Source organism: Scyliorhinus torazame, chromosome 3, assembly GCF_047496885.1.
Source record: "Scyliorhinus torazame isolate Kashiwa2021f chromosome 3, sScyTor2.1, whole genome shotgun sequence".
In the NCBI taxonomy this organism is placed as follows: domain Eukaryota; kingdom Metazoa; phylum Chordata; class Chondrichthyes; order Carcharhiniformes; family Scyliorhinidae; genus Scyliorhinus; species Scyliorhinus torazame.
The window spans coordinates 289,995,565-290,013,318 of NC_092709.1; the positions used below are offsets into that span (position 1 = coordinate 289,995,565).

Consider the following 17,754-nt stretch of genomic DNA (forward strand, 5'->3'; position numbering starts at 1 on the left):
CCACAAGGCTACCGTGCTGCCATGTCGTCTGCAAACTTACTAATCAGACCAGTTACATTTTCCTCCAAATCATTTATATATACTACGAACAGCAAAGATCCCAGCACTGATCCCTGCGGAACACCACTAGTCACAGCCCTCCAATCAGAAAAGTACCCTTCCATTGCTACTCTCTGCCTTCTATGACCTAGCCAGTTCTGTATCCATCTTGCCAGCTCACCCCTGATCCTGTGTGACTTCACCTTTTGTACCAGTCTACCATGAGGAACCTTGTCATGGGCCTTACTGAAGTTCATATAGACAACATCCACTGCCCTACCTGCATCAATCATCTTTGTGACCTCTTCAAAAAACTCTATCAAGTTAGTGAGACTCGACCTCCCTTTCACAAAACCGTGCTGCCTCTCGCTAATACGTCCATTTACTTCCAAATGGGAGTAGATCCTGTCTCGAAGAAGTCTCTCCAGTAATTTCCCCACCACTGGCCTAAGGCTCACCGTTGATACCCTTCTTAAACAAAGGAACAACATTGGCTATTCTCCAGTCCTCCGCGACATCACCTGAAGACAGTGAGGATCCAAGTATTTCTGTCAAGGCCCCAGCAATTTCCTCTCTAGCCTCCTTCAGTATTTTGGGGTTGATCCCATCAGGCCCTGGGGACTTATGTACCTTAATATTTTTCAAGACACCCAACACCTCGTCTTTTTGGATCTCAATGTGACCCAGGCTATCTACACACCCTTCTCCAGACTCAACATCCTTCAATTCTTCATTGGTGAATATTGATGCAAAAGTATGCTCACGTCCCATAAACAAATTTTTAAAAAATCCACCCTCCCTAACTGCAGTCCATTCTCTAACTTCTCTCTCTTCTCTGGAGTCCTTGACAGTGTCATCATCTCCTCGCTCTCCCTGATTCTCCTATAAATACCTCTTTGATTCCCTTCATTATAGCTTTTGCTCTTCTCACAAAACCAAATGGGCTTGATCAGCATCACAAATTACATCCTTTGTGACTGAGAGCATGATACGTTATCCCTTCTCACTGTAATGTTTGATCTAATTTACCACACGGTGCTTCTCCAATGCCTATCTTCTATTCAGCTCTGTGGCTGCTAACACGGCCCTACTGCTACCTTACTGAATGTGACCAAACGAGCAATAAAAAGTACCTCACTTCGCCACCTTCTCCTCATCACCACCTCTGGAGTTCCTTGAGAATTTATCTTTTGAGTTCAGCTCATCTTGTTCCCACATTTACATGCTGCTTCTCAGTGATATTTTCTTAAGGCACAGGATCAACTTCCCCAAACAAGCTTGTGACACCCAACGTTCCCCTCAACTGCCTTCGTAGTGTGACCAGACCAGCATGGAACCAGAGCTTACTGCCGCTCAGTATCGGAAAGGCCAGAACTCGTGCCACAAATTCAGTTCCCATGCCACTAATGCTAACCTTCCTCTCTGGCCTCAGGCTGAAGCAGATTGCTTGTGACCTTGGCATTCTGTTCAATCCCGAGATGGGTTTCACAGACTTCAGAAACTCTCCCATCTCTGAGACGGCCTACTTCCACCTCTCCAACATTATCAAAATCTATCCCTGCCTGCAATTCTTCTGCCTCGAAACTTTTATAACAAAACTCTGTCACCCCCAGACGTAACTATGCCAACTCATCTCTTGCGAGCATCTTACCCTCCATATACTCTAATATGATGTGGAGATGCCCGCATTGAACTGGGGTGAGCACAGTAAGAAGTCTTACAACACCAGGTTAAAGTCCATGTGGTTGGACGTAAATTTTGTTTCAAATCACTAGCTTTTGGAGCACTGCTCCTTCCTCAGGTGAATGGAGAGGTATGTTCCAGAAACATTTATATAGCCAAAGCCAAAGATGCAAGACAATACTTTGAATGCGAGCATTTGCAGGTAATTAAGGCTTTACAGAGCCAAAGAGGGGGTAACCCCAGTTTAAAGAGGTGTGAATTGTCTCAAACCAGGGAAGTTGGTAGGATTTCGCAAGCCCAGGCCAGATGGTGGGGGGGTGAATGTAACGCAACATGAATCCAAGGTCCCGGTTGAGGCCGTACTCATGTGTGTGGAATTTGGCTATAAGTTTCTGCTCTGCGATTCTAGCTCCTAAAGCTAGTGATTTGAAACAAACCTGTTGTACTTTAACCTGGTGATATAAGACTTCTTACTGTGCTATATGTCCAGCTGCCAGTACCTGTTCTGTATCATGCTCTGTTCAGCTATATTTCTTTATTCGGCTCTCTTTAAGTCTGTCCATCGTCTTGTCCAGTTCAATCCTAAAAACCTTCTCCAGCCCTCTGTTCCCTGTGAATTCTCCATTATTCTTACGTCCAACCACATGTGCATCTTCAAACCTTTAACTCACAATTACTGTGGTGCTCCAGCTGCCTTGATTCTGCTCTCTGTGCTTCACTGCCACAGCCCCTCTGCCACCACTTCTTATTTCCAGCAACTTGCATTTTATATTGTGCCTTTAATACAGGTAAACACCCTAAGGTTGTGATGCAAACTGCAATCAGACAAAAAATTAAAATGCATGTTATGAATGGAATTGGTTGTCCCATAAATTGTATTTTTGTAACTTGAAGATGTTTGCTTAGAATGACTTGGTGCAAATGATTCACTTGTTTTCTTGGTCATTTTAATAATTGTTTTATAAAGTGTCAGGGTTAATAGTTATGAAATTAAATTAAGAAACCGATTGCCTTCCACTTCTCCTTTCTAGGCTTTTATTTTAAACTGTGACAAATTCTTCAAAATTGAATTAAAATTACACACTCCAAATTGAAACTTTTGGGCATGAAATCCTGGTTTCAGTATTGTGACTTGAATCAGTAATGCATCATTCTGTCCGCTCTCGTGATATGTGGATGGATTTAATTAATGGTCAAGCTCAAAATAAAGCGTTTGATTGGTGGCTTGTTTTCTTTTCGGCCCGAGCACTGCGTTACTATTCCAGGAGGGGTCAATGTGATCTGTTGACTGATTTGAAATAATACAGAAAGGAAAGTGTTCGTTTCCATGTTTAAGAGGACTTAGTTGTAATCCAGCATTCCTGTACTGTATTTCAAATCAATAAAATGAACAAAATACAGTACACGCAAAACAAAATGCACAAGAAATATGAATTCTGCCTTAATAGGATATTAGCACAATCTTAATTCCAGGAATATTACATAAAGTAGGAAGTTTAAATACCCAAAATACATGGACAAAATAATAACACCAGCTTGCATTGATATAGCAAATGTAGTAACATGTCTCAGGGCACTTTACAGGAGAATAATCAAACAAAACTTGACAGTGAACCACATAAGGAGATATTAGGCAGATGTAGATTTCAGAGTGTTTTAAAGGAGGAAAGAGAATTGGAGAGGCTCAGGGAGGGAATTCCAGAGCTTAGGGTCCAGGCTGCTGAAAGCACAGCTGCCAAATGCTGTAGCAGTGAAAATCAAGGATAAATGATAAATCTAGCAGAGCAAGGAGGATGGTCAGGTGCAACTTTTTCACTTGAATGCTAATAGAACTGTAGAACGAGTTATCGGGGAAGATCACTGAAGCTGAAACAAGTAGCAGATTTAGCAAGAGGAGTGGCGGGACTTGATGTAAACTAGGATATGGGCAGCTGAATTTTCATGAACTCACGCTCAGGGTGGTGGAAGCCAGGAGGACATTAGAATGGTCAAGCCTAGTGGTAACAGAGGCGTGGATGTGGCGTTTCAGACACTGTGAGCCTGAGGTGCAGGCTGAGACAGGTCCATCTCTGAACATGAAAGGAATAAGTTAAGATAGGTCAGTCTCTGATTAATCGGAGAGAAATGGCCCTGTTGATGCTAACTGCCTTTTCCTGTTTCTTTTTGGTGTAAAAGAATGCTCATATCTTAATTCAGGTTATTTTATTTGTGTGGAAATCTGTTTGGAAATCTGCCATCCTCCACTAAGTTTTCCCAAAGAATGTAAGGAAGAACAGAGTACTTCTGGTTTTAGAGAAAATTATCTGCCTTTGATTATGTGACTAGAAACGAGAACTTAGAAAAAGATGTTCCTTTAAATTACCGATGGTCAGCCTTTCCCCTTCCCCCAACACATCTGTTGGGATGCATGTGGAATGCATCTCAGATCTTGCAATTACTTCCAGTTTTTTTTCTTGTGAATGCCATTATGATACAGAGCTGGAATTAATATCAGTTTCTGGCACATGTGAAGTTAACATGTAACACGATCTTGAGTAGCCATTCTGTCATCTGTATTTTCGATTAGAAGTGCTCAATAGAGATTTAAAGCCAATGTTACACATTTATCTTAAACATTGGTGTATAATTTATTCAAAATGCATCTGCAAGTGTCCATTAAAATATTTTCATTTTACTGTTGCTGCTTACCTTATAGTTGGCACCAAGATACTGTACTTGGCCTTCATGGTTATATTTACAAATTGATCATTGTGTGGAGAACAGGTTTGGGGTGGAGCTTTATCACTTTTTGGGGTTTCAAATGATTGCATAAAACCACAAATTCAAAAATTGGAATGGGTTATGAATGTCATCTGTTACCCTCTTGAGTTCATTATATCCTCGCAGATATCTTTTAAGTAACTCACAATAGAAGGTGGATCTTTACATGTTTTAAACTAATCTTTTGAGTTCTACAACACCCCACACTTCCATTAGACCAATTAATTTGCCAATATGGCACTTGAGTTTTTCTATCCCTCATCAAGACACAAGCCATAAGATGTAGAAGGAGTAGTATGGCCATTCAGCCCATCGAATGCCCCCATCATTCAATGAGACCGTGACTGATCTGATGTGATTATCCTCAACTCCATTTCCTCATCACCTTACCCTCATGGCCCTTAATTCCCTTACTGATTTTAAACCTGGCTATCTCAGCCTTTGATGCAGTTTCACTGACACCAGCCGGTCTCCAGAACCTAATCCAAGCAACCATTCCTCATGTCAGGGTTTCCATTGTAATTGGTGGCCATTTAACCGGAGAGCATCTCAAAGCTCAGCTTGATCCTTCACTCACCTAATATCGATACATATGCACTTTCCTGCTGGAATTACTGCATGATGATCAAGGTGACTTTTATCCTTCTTAGTCCATCGAGTTCTGAGGTCAGTTTTAGCCTTCCTATGCCCAATTGACATAATCTAATGCTGTATAAACCAATGGCCATAACAGACCTTCCTAGTCTGCATATCTCAGGTCTTAATTGGGCAGTGAACTTCTCAGATCAGACGGTGAGGTTGTTTGCGGCTTCACATCACATGGTAAGAAGAATGAGTTGCTATGTTTTTTCTTGAAACATAATGATTCTGCCACAACACTTGGGTTGTTTTACTGAGAGATAACGTTTGTGGTTTCCTCAAATGGTGGGAAGAAGAGTATTTTACAAAAAAAAATCACCCGCTTCCTCTTGCGAGATGATAATAACGCCATATGCATAATGAACATGTACAATTCTAAGAATTTTCTGATTCATTTTAAGCATATGGATGTAACTAGGTATGTGTAGTCTGTGTTATCATCACTCACTGTTAATTGGTTTTTGGAACCCATGAGCTCTAAGTAATTTTAGTTAATTCAGGGCACATGTGTTGGATTGTAGTGCCACACATTTGTGTTTGTGGATGTAAGTTTGTACAAAAGAGTATCCTATATCAATGTTGTTTTGACATCTTAACAGCATCAGGTTTAGCAGCGTGTTACAGTGATGAAAAATGAAACCTGTAAACACTCCATAAAATGGTTCACTCATCAATATATTACTAAATTGGTCTAAATTTACATCTGATCTACCTCTTTCTCTCCTTCACTGGTTTCTTTTCACATAAATAATTTAATAAGGCAACCTCAAGTATTCAAGTCTTCTTTTCTCACAAATATGGTCAAAGTTGTTTTTAGTGTCATGCAAATGGGCTCCACCAAGTTCTTTAGACATGCAATTTATAAGGCGATACGAAGACATCGGTTCGGAGTTCCATGGTTTTAGATGTCCCAAAAGAAAACGTGTTAAATCAAGTGACAAAAACAGAAAATGATGCAAAAACTCAACAGGCCTGAGAGCATCTGTGGAAAGAGAAACAGAGTTAACGTTTCAGGTTGATGATCTTTTATCAGAATCTTTAGCTCATTGACCTTAAACATTGGGCTGGGTTCTCCAGTCCCCCAGCCGCATGTTTCTTGGTGGTGCGGCATTCACTAGCAGTGGGATTCTCCTTCTCGCCACTTGTCAATGGGATTTCCCATTGTAACCACCCCACGCTGCCAGGAACCCGCAGGTCAGGGTGCGCTGACCAAGGAAAAGAGAATCCCAACAGCTGGAGAATTCCGGCCATTAACTCCCTCTCTCCCTCCACGGATGCTACCTGACCTGCTAAGTACTTGAAATATTTCCTGTTTCCAACTTCCAATATCTGCAATATTTTGTTTTTTGACTTTGGTTAAGAATATGGGCATCTGAGTTTTGATTTGAACATGATAAAGATAGAATCATAGAATGATTGCACCATAGAAGGAGGCCAAGGAGCATTTAATGGTTTGAGGGCTCCGCATATTTTCGACCCAATTTGTAGGTGTTGGTAAGAACTGAGTATATATAATTACATCTTTTCTCCATTTCCAACTGATGTTATGAAATTTATTCCCCTCCTCCCACTTGCAAAATGCTTTTCTGTGAGCTGATAGATGTTAACTGTGACCAGTCGCTGCTTATTCCTTGTATGTTGGGATTGCTTTAGCAACACTTAAGCCATAAACCTGCTGCAAGAGCACCATGTTGATCACAGATCAGACCATAGAATCCCTACACTGCAGAAGGAGACCATTCTGCCTATTGAGTCTGCACCGACCATTCGAATGAGCACTCTACCCATGTCCATTCCCCCATCCACCCCACCCTATCCCCATTACCTAACCTGCACATCCCTGAAAACTGAGGGGCAACTTATCATGGCCAATCCACATAACCTGCACATCTTTGGACTGTGGGAGGAAACTGGAGCACCCGGAGGAAACCCACGCAGACACGGGGAGAACATGCAAATTCCACACAGACAGTGACCCAAGGCCCAAATTGATCCTTGGTCCCTGGCTGCAAGACAGTCGTGCTAACCACTGTGCTGCCCCACATGTTGGAGGGCAGGTGTCATCTGCCAAAGAGCTTTTCTACCCCCTTCACATGAGTGCCACCCCTAACCGATTGTTCCCCACTTTTACGGTTCCAGTCCGGTCAGATTGGTGATTCCACAGTGTTAGCCTAAACTAATCAAAAATAGTTTGGAATCTTCAGTTTGACTAATCTGAACCCTTTTCTCATGTTGCACTGATTTTCTGCACATATTTTCAGATTATCTGTCGCTTCCTTACTATGAAATGAAAATGAAAATCGCTTATTGTCACAAGTAGACTTCAAATGAAGTTACTGTGAAAAGCCCCTAGTCGCCCCATTCCGGCGCCTGTTCGGGGAGGCTCGTATGGGAATTGAACCGTGCTGCTGGCCTGCCTTGGTCTGCTTTAAAAGCCATCTCTTTACCCCTGTGCTAAACCAGCCCTGTTTTCTTAAAAACTATTCTTTTTTTTGCAAGGATCAACAAAGAATCAAATTTTCCCAAGCATTTAGGTTTTTCCACAATTCTGTGTATTATAGGAGTGGTTGTTTTCTTTGGCTGCAGAAGTACCATTTCTCAGATGTTGAATCTTACAAATCACAGCACTCTGCTCTAATTCATTATTAGGACTGCTAAAAGACTTCCATAATTAGGAATGGGGGGATGACTATTGCACATTTTCAACAAGAACAGGATGAGGTCACTGTGATGGTGTGACCATGACTACCTTGATCATGACCTAATTTGCCCAATTACAGATGCAATAGGTTCACTACTATGGCTGTCACTCTAGATGTTCTGGAGAAAGGGGCAGCGGGAGGTGGGACCAGCTTGTTTTAGAAGCTAAAGTTTTTGACTGCAAACAATGCTTCCTTCAAAATAAATGAAATCAACTGAGTGAGGGGTGAGGAAATACCAGTCTCAAATGGAAAACTTATATTATTTTCTCCAAACTGTAATTTATTTTTGACAGTGCATTACCAGTGTTCAACTAAATTACTGGAGAGAATTCTTCGAGACAGGATCTGTAGCCATCTGAGATGGCAAAGAATGATAGGAATTATGGCCAGGTTTGGGACACAGACAAGCTGTAGCTTGTATCTTTGCAAACAGCAGCCCAGAGGTTTGCAGGAATTCACACCTGCAAATGGGCCATTCAAGGCGATTAAAATAACAATGGGACAATCGGGTCCATCGCATCATCTTCCAGACTAGGCGGCACCGAGGTCCTGCTCGGAGCCCTCCCAGGATTGGCCACTGATGCCCACCCCAAAGTGATGTGGCAGCCCCTGATTGGATGTGACCAATCAGAGGGTGGAGCCCTGTGGAATTGATTGACTGTGACCCAGAAACTGCCCACAAAAGGGGCGGGGAAAACTCAAGCCAGTTAAAAGACAATGCAGCCGTGATTTCTGTCTCTCTTGGATCCGGCCTATGCCAACCCAAGTGCAGCATAACGACCAGACAGACAAGTTCAAGACCAACGATCGCTACCAGACGAATGAGCCCAGCAGAAACAGAGCCACTTCTTCCACCCAGCCACACAAGATCCGGACAAAGGCCTTGTCCATCTGCATAGAGCCGGTTGCCCTGAAGTTAAGTATAGGTTATTGTAGCTGTTAGGTGTAGTTTAACTTGTAGTGTTTTGTTTTGCATGTTGAAGTAATCCTTGTGTGTAAATAAACCATCTTTGAACTTGAACTGACTAACTGGTTGTGTGGTCCTTTGATCGATATCCGGTAAAGCCTTGTGGTCGTATCATTTGATACCTGGCGACTCTAAAGAGCATCATTATTAATTGGCGACATTACTCCGGTGCCGATTGGCGACATCTGACGGGGAACGGTGCCGATTGGCAACATCTGACGGGGATCGAATTAGAAGTGACTTTGTCACTCCGAGAGAACCCACAAACGAAATACAATTGCGTGAAAGAGAAAGAACCACAAGTGCAAGCCCATATCGACCAAATCACCAAATTTTGGAAGTGTGTACTAACCTGCATGCGTACTAACAGGGATACAAGGTAAACTCGTTAGATTGTGTCAAAGCTATCGAGGGAATTGTGAACCGGAAAATAGCTTAGGCCATACCCACAGTTCAAATCGCCGCCTTATCCCCCTGTCCCAAATTAACGATAGGAAACAGCGATTAACGGTAGGAAACCGAGATTAAAAGTAGAACAAATAAGATTAGAAGTAATGGCCACAAAAGCGATGGAACGTTTAATGAACCCACAGGAACGTGAGGTCGCAGCAACCAACAGAGCAGAGCAATGCCCCATATGGGAAGAAGAGTTGAGGAAGTATTTAAAGGGGAAAGGATGGTCCGATTTTTGTTCAAATGAAGAGTCAGGTCCAGGAAGCATAGGACAAATTTGGTGGGACAACCTAACCGAAGTGCATAAGAAAATTGCAGCGAAAGTGCGAAAGCTGATGGCAATAGTGTCCTGTTTGGCACAGTGGCGAGGCACAGAGGATGTCGTGAGGACGCTCCGCAGGCAGCTAGTTGGGAAAGAAGAGAAGAATGAGGGAAACAATAGTGAAAGTGAAAAGGTTATTGAGCAACTCTGGGATCAGGTGGCAGCTAAAGATAAAGAGATGGCTGATGTCAAACGGGCACACCAATCATGTTTAGTTCACCTTAGCAGCTTTCAGACCGAGTACGATAAAGCATACCAAGATACACAGTCTTGGTACGAGCAGAGACAGAACAGCAGGTAGCACAGTTAACGAGACAGTGCATGGATTTAAAGGTAGCTTTACAAGCGCTCGATAGCTCCACTACAAAACAAAGACAGAGCACAGTAGACCACGCAAAATGTAGACAACAAATAGAGAAGTTGCAGTCTCTGCTTTCAGTGCAAAATGGATTTAGGTATACTTTTGGACAAAATTTAGATGAGGAAGGTGCCCCCAATTGGCAAGAACTAAATGAAACCACCCAGAGATATGTGGAGGACACAGAAAATCACAATAGAGCCCCCCATGCCCTGAAAAGGAAAGCACCCGCACCATCGACTGCACAGGCAGCACCCCCCCCCCCCCAATGAATCCGGTCACCACACAGCGCAAGTCATCGGATCGGGAGGAGCCCGATTGCGTTTACACCACCCCATTATCCATCACCCAATTGAGAGATGCCTGCTCTAAAATTGATCCATTCGAACCCACCGCAGTCCCGCATAATTTCTTTGAGAGAGTACACCAACAAAAAGTTATGTACGGCCTAGACGAGAGAGAGGAAGTCAAACTCATAGTCATGAGCCTTAGCCAGTCAGATGGGCAGCACGGTAGCATTGTGGATAGCACAATTGCTTCACAGCTCCAGGGTCCCAGGTTCGATTCCGGCTTGGGTCACTGTCTGTGCGGAGTCTGCACATCCTCCCAGTGTGTGCGTGGGTTTCCTCCGGGTGCTCTGGTTTCCTCCGACAGTCCAAAGATGTGCAGGTTAGGTGGATTGGCCATGATAAATTGCCCGTAGTGTTCAGAATTGCCTTTAGTGTTGGGTGGGGTTACTGGGTTATGGGGATCGGGTGGAGGTGTTGACCTTGGGTAGGGTGCTCTTTCCAAGAGCCGGTGCAGTCTCGATGGGCCAAATGGCCTCCTTCTGCACTGTAAATTCTATGTTAATTCTATGTTAATCAGCTTTGCCAGAACTCCAGAATGTAGCAGGAGGAACACTACAGGAAATGAAAACAGCCATTTTAGACGCGGTCAGGTATAACAAAGAAGATCCAGTCGAGGGTTTAAACCATTGTAGGCAAAAGAAGGGAGAGCGTCTGATCGCATTTGCAGGTCGCCTTTGGATCCATTTTAAAGCAGTATTTGGGGATTTGAACCGTGCACACTTAAATGAGGACGACACCACTAAATGGTCCTGCACTTTAGTCTCGCATGCCACAGAAGCAGGTCAAAAGGCTTGTGTGAATTATGTCCCCGCAGACCACACACATAATTAAGTTTGGGTTTTGAAGTTACTCTCCAGAGCTTGGGAACAATCCCTACACAGACAGGCAGATCAGGAAGAGATAGAAGCAAATATGCACCCAGTTAGAACCATCTAGGGATCCGCATGGATAAACGAGGGTAGAGGAGAAGTCCAATATCCCAGGGAACCATACCCAAGGGAGCAATACACCAGAGAGCCTGCTCCACCTTACGTGCCCCGGGCAGTCAGGACACTTCACCCGAGATTGCAGGAGACCCCCACCATCAGCTAGACAAGCCCCCAGAAAGAGAACACCACTCACAGCAGCTACAAGGTCCCAGCTGCCCCATGCAAACTGTGAGTGCTTACCTATCACTTCTCATGGCAGGGACACCTCAGCAATGCCACTTCATTTTTGTTTCTCTCCTCCTTCCTCTCTTCTTCAGTCACACTACACCGACTGCATATGCTAGTTACACCCCAGGCCAAATGTGATTGCGGCTAACAAATATATAAAACTGGCCGTCCCAAAATTCGGCTGGTTAAGATAAGCCTCAACCTCCAATGGTTGTGATTTAAGAAAGACTGGTCGAATAAATTGTCCACCCACTCCAAGCATCGACCACAAGCTGCAAGAGTCTCTGTACTTCAAAAATTTTCATTTCTTGTCTCTCCAAAATGGTATTGCAAAAAGAAAAATGTGGGTGTCGTGACAATCAGAATGGGTAATTGGAGTAAAGAAAGAAAGACTAATAAAACGAGATATTAACCGAAGATAATAACAGATACTATGCTTGCACCCCCAGGATTACACGGAAAACAGAAGACAGAAAACAGGATGAAGCAAGGACTGCTAACATGCGTTTGGATCATCTCTGGACTTCTGCAACTACGCGCGCAACGGACGATTTTAATGTATACCACACCAGGCCCGAACACTAACACACAACATGACATCCCTAGCCCAGACACAACACCACACACAAAGACAGACACCGAAACCCCCACTTGGTGCGAAAACATTGCCAATTGGAACCCTCTTTCATACACAGTAGAGGCCCTTCTAGTAATTGTAATAATCTGCAGTGTCATTCAGACACTACGTCTCCGTAAATGACGAGCAAGAGCCTCCCGGTTCCCGATATATACAGTTCGAGGCCCCTTTTTCAACATTCAACAAAACTGAATTACCTGATGTAAGAATTCTAACCATGTACCTCTGTAAACTTTGCTAGATTAAGTAGAAATGTAATGCTGCGGTTTTAACATTTTTGTACTGTACATACGTTCTTTTTAATATTTACCAGCAGCATAAGAGTAGTTTAGATAGTGTTAGTTAGAGATTCAACTGTCCGGATAAGTTAAATGTTTAATAGTGAAATGTTTTGTAGCGACCCGTTAGAAATTAGTAATTTGTGATGTGTTAATAGAATTAGGTAAATGCCCCAAAATATAGGACAGAGTACTGTAGAACCTGTCTTTGACCAAGGGTAACCGGCACACCAAGGATGATAAGGGATCAACAATGTGATCCACCACGCTTCACGTTCAAGATCAAGAGGACGGGATGTAGCCATCTGAGATGGCCACCTGCAAAGAAAGATGGGAATTATGGCCAGGTTTGGGACACAGACAAGCTGCAGCTTGTATCTTTGCAAACGACAGCCCAGAAGTTTGCAGGAATTCACACCTGCAAATGGACCATTCAAGGCGATTAAAATAATAATGGGACCATCAGGTTCATCGCATCATCTTCCAGACCAGGCGGCACCGAGATCCTGCTCGGAGCCCTTCCAGGATTGGCCACTGATGCCCACCCCAAAGTGATATGGCAGCCCCTGATTGGATGTGACCAATCAGAGGGTGGAGCCCTGAGGAATTGATTGACAGTGGCCCAGAAACTGCCACAAAAGGGGTGGGGAAAACTCAAGCCAGTTAAAAGACAATGCAGCCATGATTTCTGTCTGTTTTGGATCTGGCCTATGCCAACCCAAGTGCAGCATAACGACCAGACAGACAAGTTCAAGACCAACGATCGCTATCAGATGAATGAGTCCAGCAGAAACAGAGCCACTTCTCCCACCCAGCCACACAAGATCCAGACAAAGGCTTTGTCCATCTGAATAGAGAGGTTGCCCTGAAGTTAAGTATAGGTTATTGTAGTTGTTAGGTGTAGTTAACTTGTCGTGTTTTGTGTTGCATGCCGAAGTAATCCTTGTGTGTAAATAAACCATCTTTGAACTTGAACTGACTATCTGGTTGTGTGGTCCTTTGATCGATATCCGGTAAAGCCTTGTGGTGGTATCATTTGATACCTGGTGACTCTAAAGAGCATCATTATTAATTGGCGACATTACTCCGGTGCCGATTGGCAACAGATCTACTCCCATTTGGAAGCAAATGGACGTATTAGCGAGAGGCAGCACTGTTTTGTGAAGAGGAGGTCGTGTCTCACTAACTTTATAGAGTTTTTCGAAGAGGTCACAAAGATGATTGATGCAGGTAGGACAGTGGATGTTGTCTACATGGACTTCAGTAAGGCCTTTGACAAGGTCCCTCATGGCAGACTGGTACAAAAGGTGAAGTCACACGGGATCAGGGGTGAGCTGGCAAGATGGAAACAGAACTGGCTAGGTCATAGAAGGCAGAGTGTAGCAATGGAAGGGTACTTTTCTGATTGGAGGGCTGTGACTAGTGGTGTTCTGCAGGGATCAGTGCTGGGACCTTTGCTGTTCGTAGTATATATAAATGATTTGGAGGAAAATGTAACTGGTTTGATTAGTAAGTTTGCAGACGACACAAGGTTGGTTGAATTGCGGATAGCGATGAGGACTGTCAGAGAATACAACAGGATTTAGATCGTTTGGAGATTTGGGCGGAGAAATGGCAGATGGAGTTTAATCCGGACAAATGTGAGGTAATGCATTTTGGAAGGTCTAATGCTGGTAGGGAATATACAGTGAATGATAGAACCCTCAAGTGTATTGACAGTCAGAGAGATCTAGGTGTACAGGTCCACAGGTCACTGAAAGGGGCAACACAGGTGGAGAAGGTAGTCAAGAAGGCATACGGCATGCTTGCCTTCATTGGCCGGGGCATTGAGGGAAAGAATTGGCAAGTCATGTTGCAGCTGTATAGAACCTTATTTAGGCCACACTTGGAGTCTAGTGTTCAATTCTTGTCACCACACTACCAGAAGGATGTGGAGGCTTGAGAGAGGGTACAGAAGAGATTTACTAGGATGTTGCCTGGTATGAAGGACATTAGCTACGAGGAGCGGTTGAATAAACTCTGTTTGTTCTCACTGGAACGACGGAGGTTGAGGGGCGACCTGATAGAGACCTACAAAATTATGAGGGGCATAGACAGAGGGGATAGTTAGAGGCTTTTTCCTAGGGTAGAGGGGTCAATTCCAAGGGGGCATAGGTTTAAGGTGTGAGGGGCAAGGTATAGAGGAGATGTACGAGGCAAGTTTTTTCACACAGAAGGTAGTGGGTGCCTGGAACTCGCTTCTGGAGGAGGTGGAAGCAGGGATGATAGTGACATTTAAGGGGCATTTTGACAAATACATAAATAGGATGGGAATAGAGGGATATGGACCCAGGAAGTGTAGAAGATTTTAGTTTAGACGGGCAGCATGGTCGGCACAGGCTTGGAGGGCCGAATAGCCTGCTCCTGTGCTGTACCTTTCTTTGTTCTTTATTGAGGTAATATTGTGTTTTACGAATAAATTGAGACATTAGTGCCTGGAGGGTGGCATGAGATAATCCTGTTAGTTTATACTGAATAAGTTGCTGCATTTTCAGGAGGGTTCAGAAACAAATCCAATCAGCATTTTCAGCTGATCAGTAATAGATCGTGAGCTATTTGTCAATGTGGCCTGAACTTATGAATACGCTCTAAAACGTTTTAATTTCTCAAGCATGATTTGTTGCCTTTACATTCGAAAAGTACAGTTTCTGTACTGAGATAACCAGCAAAGCTCAGCAGGTCATTCAATCTCTGAAAGTGAAGACAGGTTTGCATTTCATGTCACGTACTGTATTCGTACGGCCACCTCAACACCATGCCCTCTCTCTCTCTCTCCTTTCTTCATTTTGGTTAGTCCTGTAAAGGGACTGCGATTCTGACTGTGGACGGTTCTGATCAAGGGTCCAATAAAAAAAATGGCATCCTACCTTTTCTTCAAGTTGATCACGCACTTCCAGTGCCGCCATTTTTATTTGATTTTATTTGCCATCATGTCCTGGGCCTGGTTGCAAAGTTGAAGCAGCTAGGCATGTCACAACAATGAACCAGAGGGCTTGTACGACTACTACACATTTAGTATGGGGAGCAAAGAGGTAGGATGCAGCAACGTAAAATATTCTGCGCTAATCCCACACATCTCTTAACATTTCCCACTCATCACTAGAAGTCCTTTTTACATTTAAGAGCTGGTTTTTAAGTACTCTCGTGCTTGTCATGCCATTATTTATTGAAAACTCACTTTGTATTTTATATTTTTATAACAGTAGGTGAAAATTGTGCTTCTTTTTTGCAGGTCTATGCCCCATCAGCAAGCACTGCCGATTATAACAGGGATTCGCCTGGCTATGCTTCCTCCAAGCCACCTACTAGCACATTTCCTAGTTCATTCTTTATGCAAGGTAAGTGGATGTTAGCCAGTGCAGTCATTTATGAAAACAAAAACACCTTGGCTTTTGGATTTTACTTATTACAGTTGAATGAATTTCAGGGGAAGAAAATTACTTCAATTATGTATTTAAACACTTATGCTTCTTAATCCTTTCCCACCCCCTCAACTGCATCCATCTACCCAAAACAAGATGTGAATGATCCATGCAACATTGCAGTCCTACTTAGAACCAAGGAACCATAAAAATGTTACAGCGTAGAAGGAGACCATTTGGCCCATCTTGTGCATACTAGCCTGAAGACACCCCGGTACCCTTTCTAATCCCACATTTCTGAATCCGGCTCATAGCCGTGTAGCTTAAAACACTTAAGGTGCAAGTCCAGGTACCTTTTCAAAGAGTTTAGGGTCTCTGCCTCCACCACCAACTCAGGCAGCGAATTCCAGACTCCCACTACCCTCTGTGTAAAAATGTTCTTCCTCATGTCCCCTCTACACCTTTTGCCACGTATCTTGAATTTATGTCCTCTGGTTCTAGAATTCTCCACCAGGGGAAACAATTTTGTACTGTCCACTCTATCTCTTCCCCTCATAATTTTGTACACCTTAATCAAGTCACCCCTCAGCCTTCTTTGTTCCAAGGAAAATAACCCCAACCTATCTAATATCTCCTCATAGCTACACTTTACTAGCCCTGGCAACATTCTTGTAAACCTCCTCTGCACTCTGTCCAAAGCAATAACGTCCTTCCTGTAATGTGGTGACCAGAACTGCACACAATATTCCTGTTGTGGCCTGACCAGTGTTTTATACAATTCCAACATTATATCTTTACTATTATATTCTATACCTCTGCCAATGAAGGACAACATTCCATATGCCTTCTTTACAACTACTTGAATTGCTGCCTTCAGGGACCTGTGTTCTTGTACACCAAGATCTCTCACTTTATCCACTCCTCTTAGTATATTCCCATTTATTGTGTACTCCATATAACTGTTTGACCTTCCTAAATGCATGACCTCACACTTCTCTATGTTAAAATCCATCTGCCATTTTACCGCCCACTCCACCAATCCATCTATATCGTTTTGGAGATTATAGCTCTCCTCTATACCAGTGTCTTTCAAACTTTTTTTCTGGAGACCCATTTTTACCAACCGGCCAACCTTCGGGACCCACACCGGACGACCTTCACGACCCACAAATTTTCTCTTACCTTTAATGCGAGAGGTGAACCTGCTTGGTCCCCATTTACTTGTTTGCTGCTGACAAAATGGAGTAAAATGGGCAATTGCGCCGAAAGCACATGACGTCAGTGTTCGGGGTGCATGACCTGCTCTCTGTTTCGCTTCAGGCAAGATTACATTGAATTTTAAAAACAATCTTCTCCTGGGTCAACACGCTGATGTCAGGAGGAGGCGGTGCTTCATGCTGGGCTCCGCGCATGCGCACTGATGAGCGGGCACGCATGCGCAGTGCGCCTCAGTTTTTTTAGCTGGTCGCGGCCACCATTTTTAAAGCTGCTCGCAGCCGGCATTGTTAAAAGCCGGCTGCTGCGGCTGTTGAGTGAAGTCCCGCAATCGGGAACACCGCGATGGATGGCTCCGCGACCCTTCCGACACCCGCCCGCGACCCACCCACGGGTTACGACCCCCACTTTAAAATGCCTGCTCTATACTATCCACTACACGGCCAATCTTTGTGTCATCGGAAATTTCTCAATTGTGCCCCCAATGTTCATGTCCAAATCATTAATATATAACAAACAGTAAGGGTCCCAACACCAAGTCCTGTGGAACGCCACTCGAAACAAATTTGCATTCGCAAGGGCATCCATCGGTCTTTACCCTTTGTTTCTGCTCCAAGCCAATTTTCTATCCAGTTTGCCATATTCCCCTGTATCCCATGGGCTTTTACTCTTTTGACTAATCTGCCATGTTAGACCTTGTCAAACGTCTTGCTAAAATCCATGTACACCACATCCACTACACTACCTTCATCAACCCTTCTTGTCACTTCCTCAACAAATTCAATCAAATTTC

General features: G+C 43.7%; 1 protein-coding gene across 24 annotated transcripts in view; it reads left to right on the plus strand.

Annotated features, from left to right (window-relative positions):
- LOC140409166 (transcription factor 4-like) overlaps positions 1-17,754 on the plus strand; it is an 818,430-nt gene that overhangs the window by 684,163 nt on the left and 116,513 nt on the right. For all 24 annotated transcript variants that reach the window (XM_072497371.1, XM_072497372.1, XM_072497388.1 and 21 more), the window contains one exon: positions 15,617-15,722. In XM_072497371.1, coding sequence (XP_072353472.1) covers positions 15,617-15,722 — 106 coding nt within the window. The remainder of the gene's footprint in view (positions 1-15,616; positions 15,723-17,754) is intronic.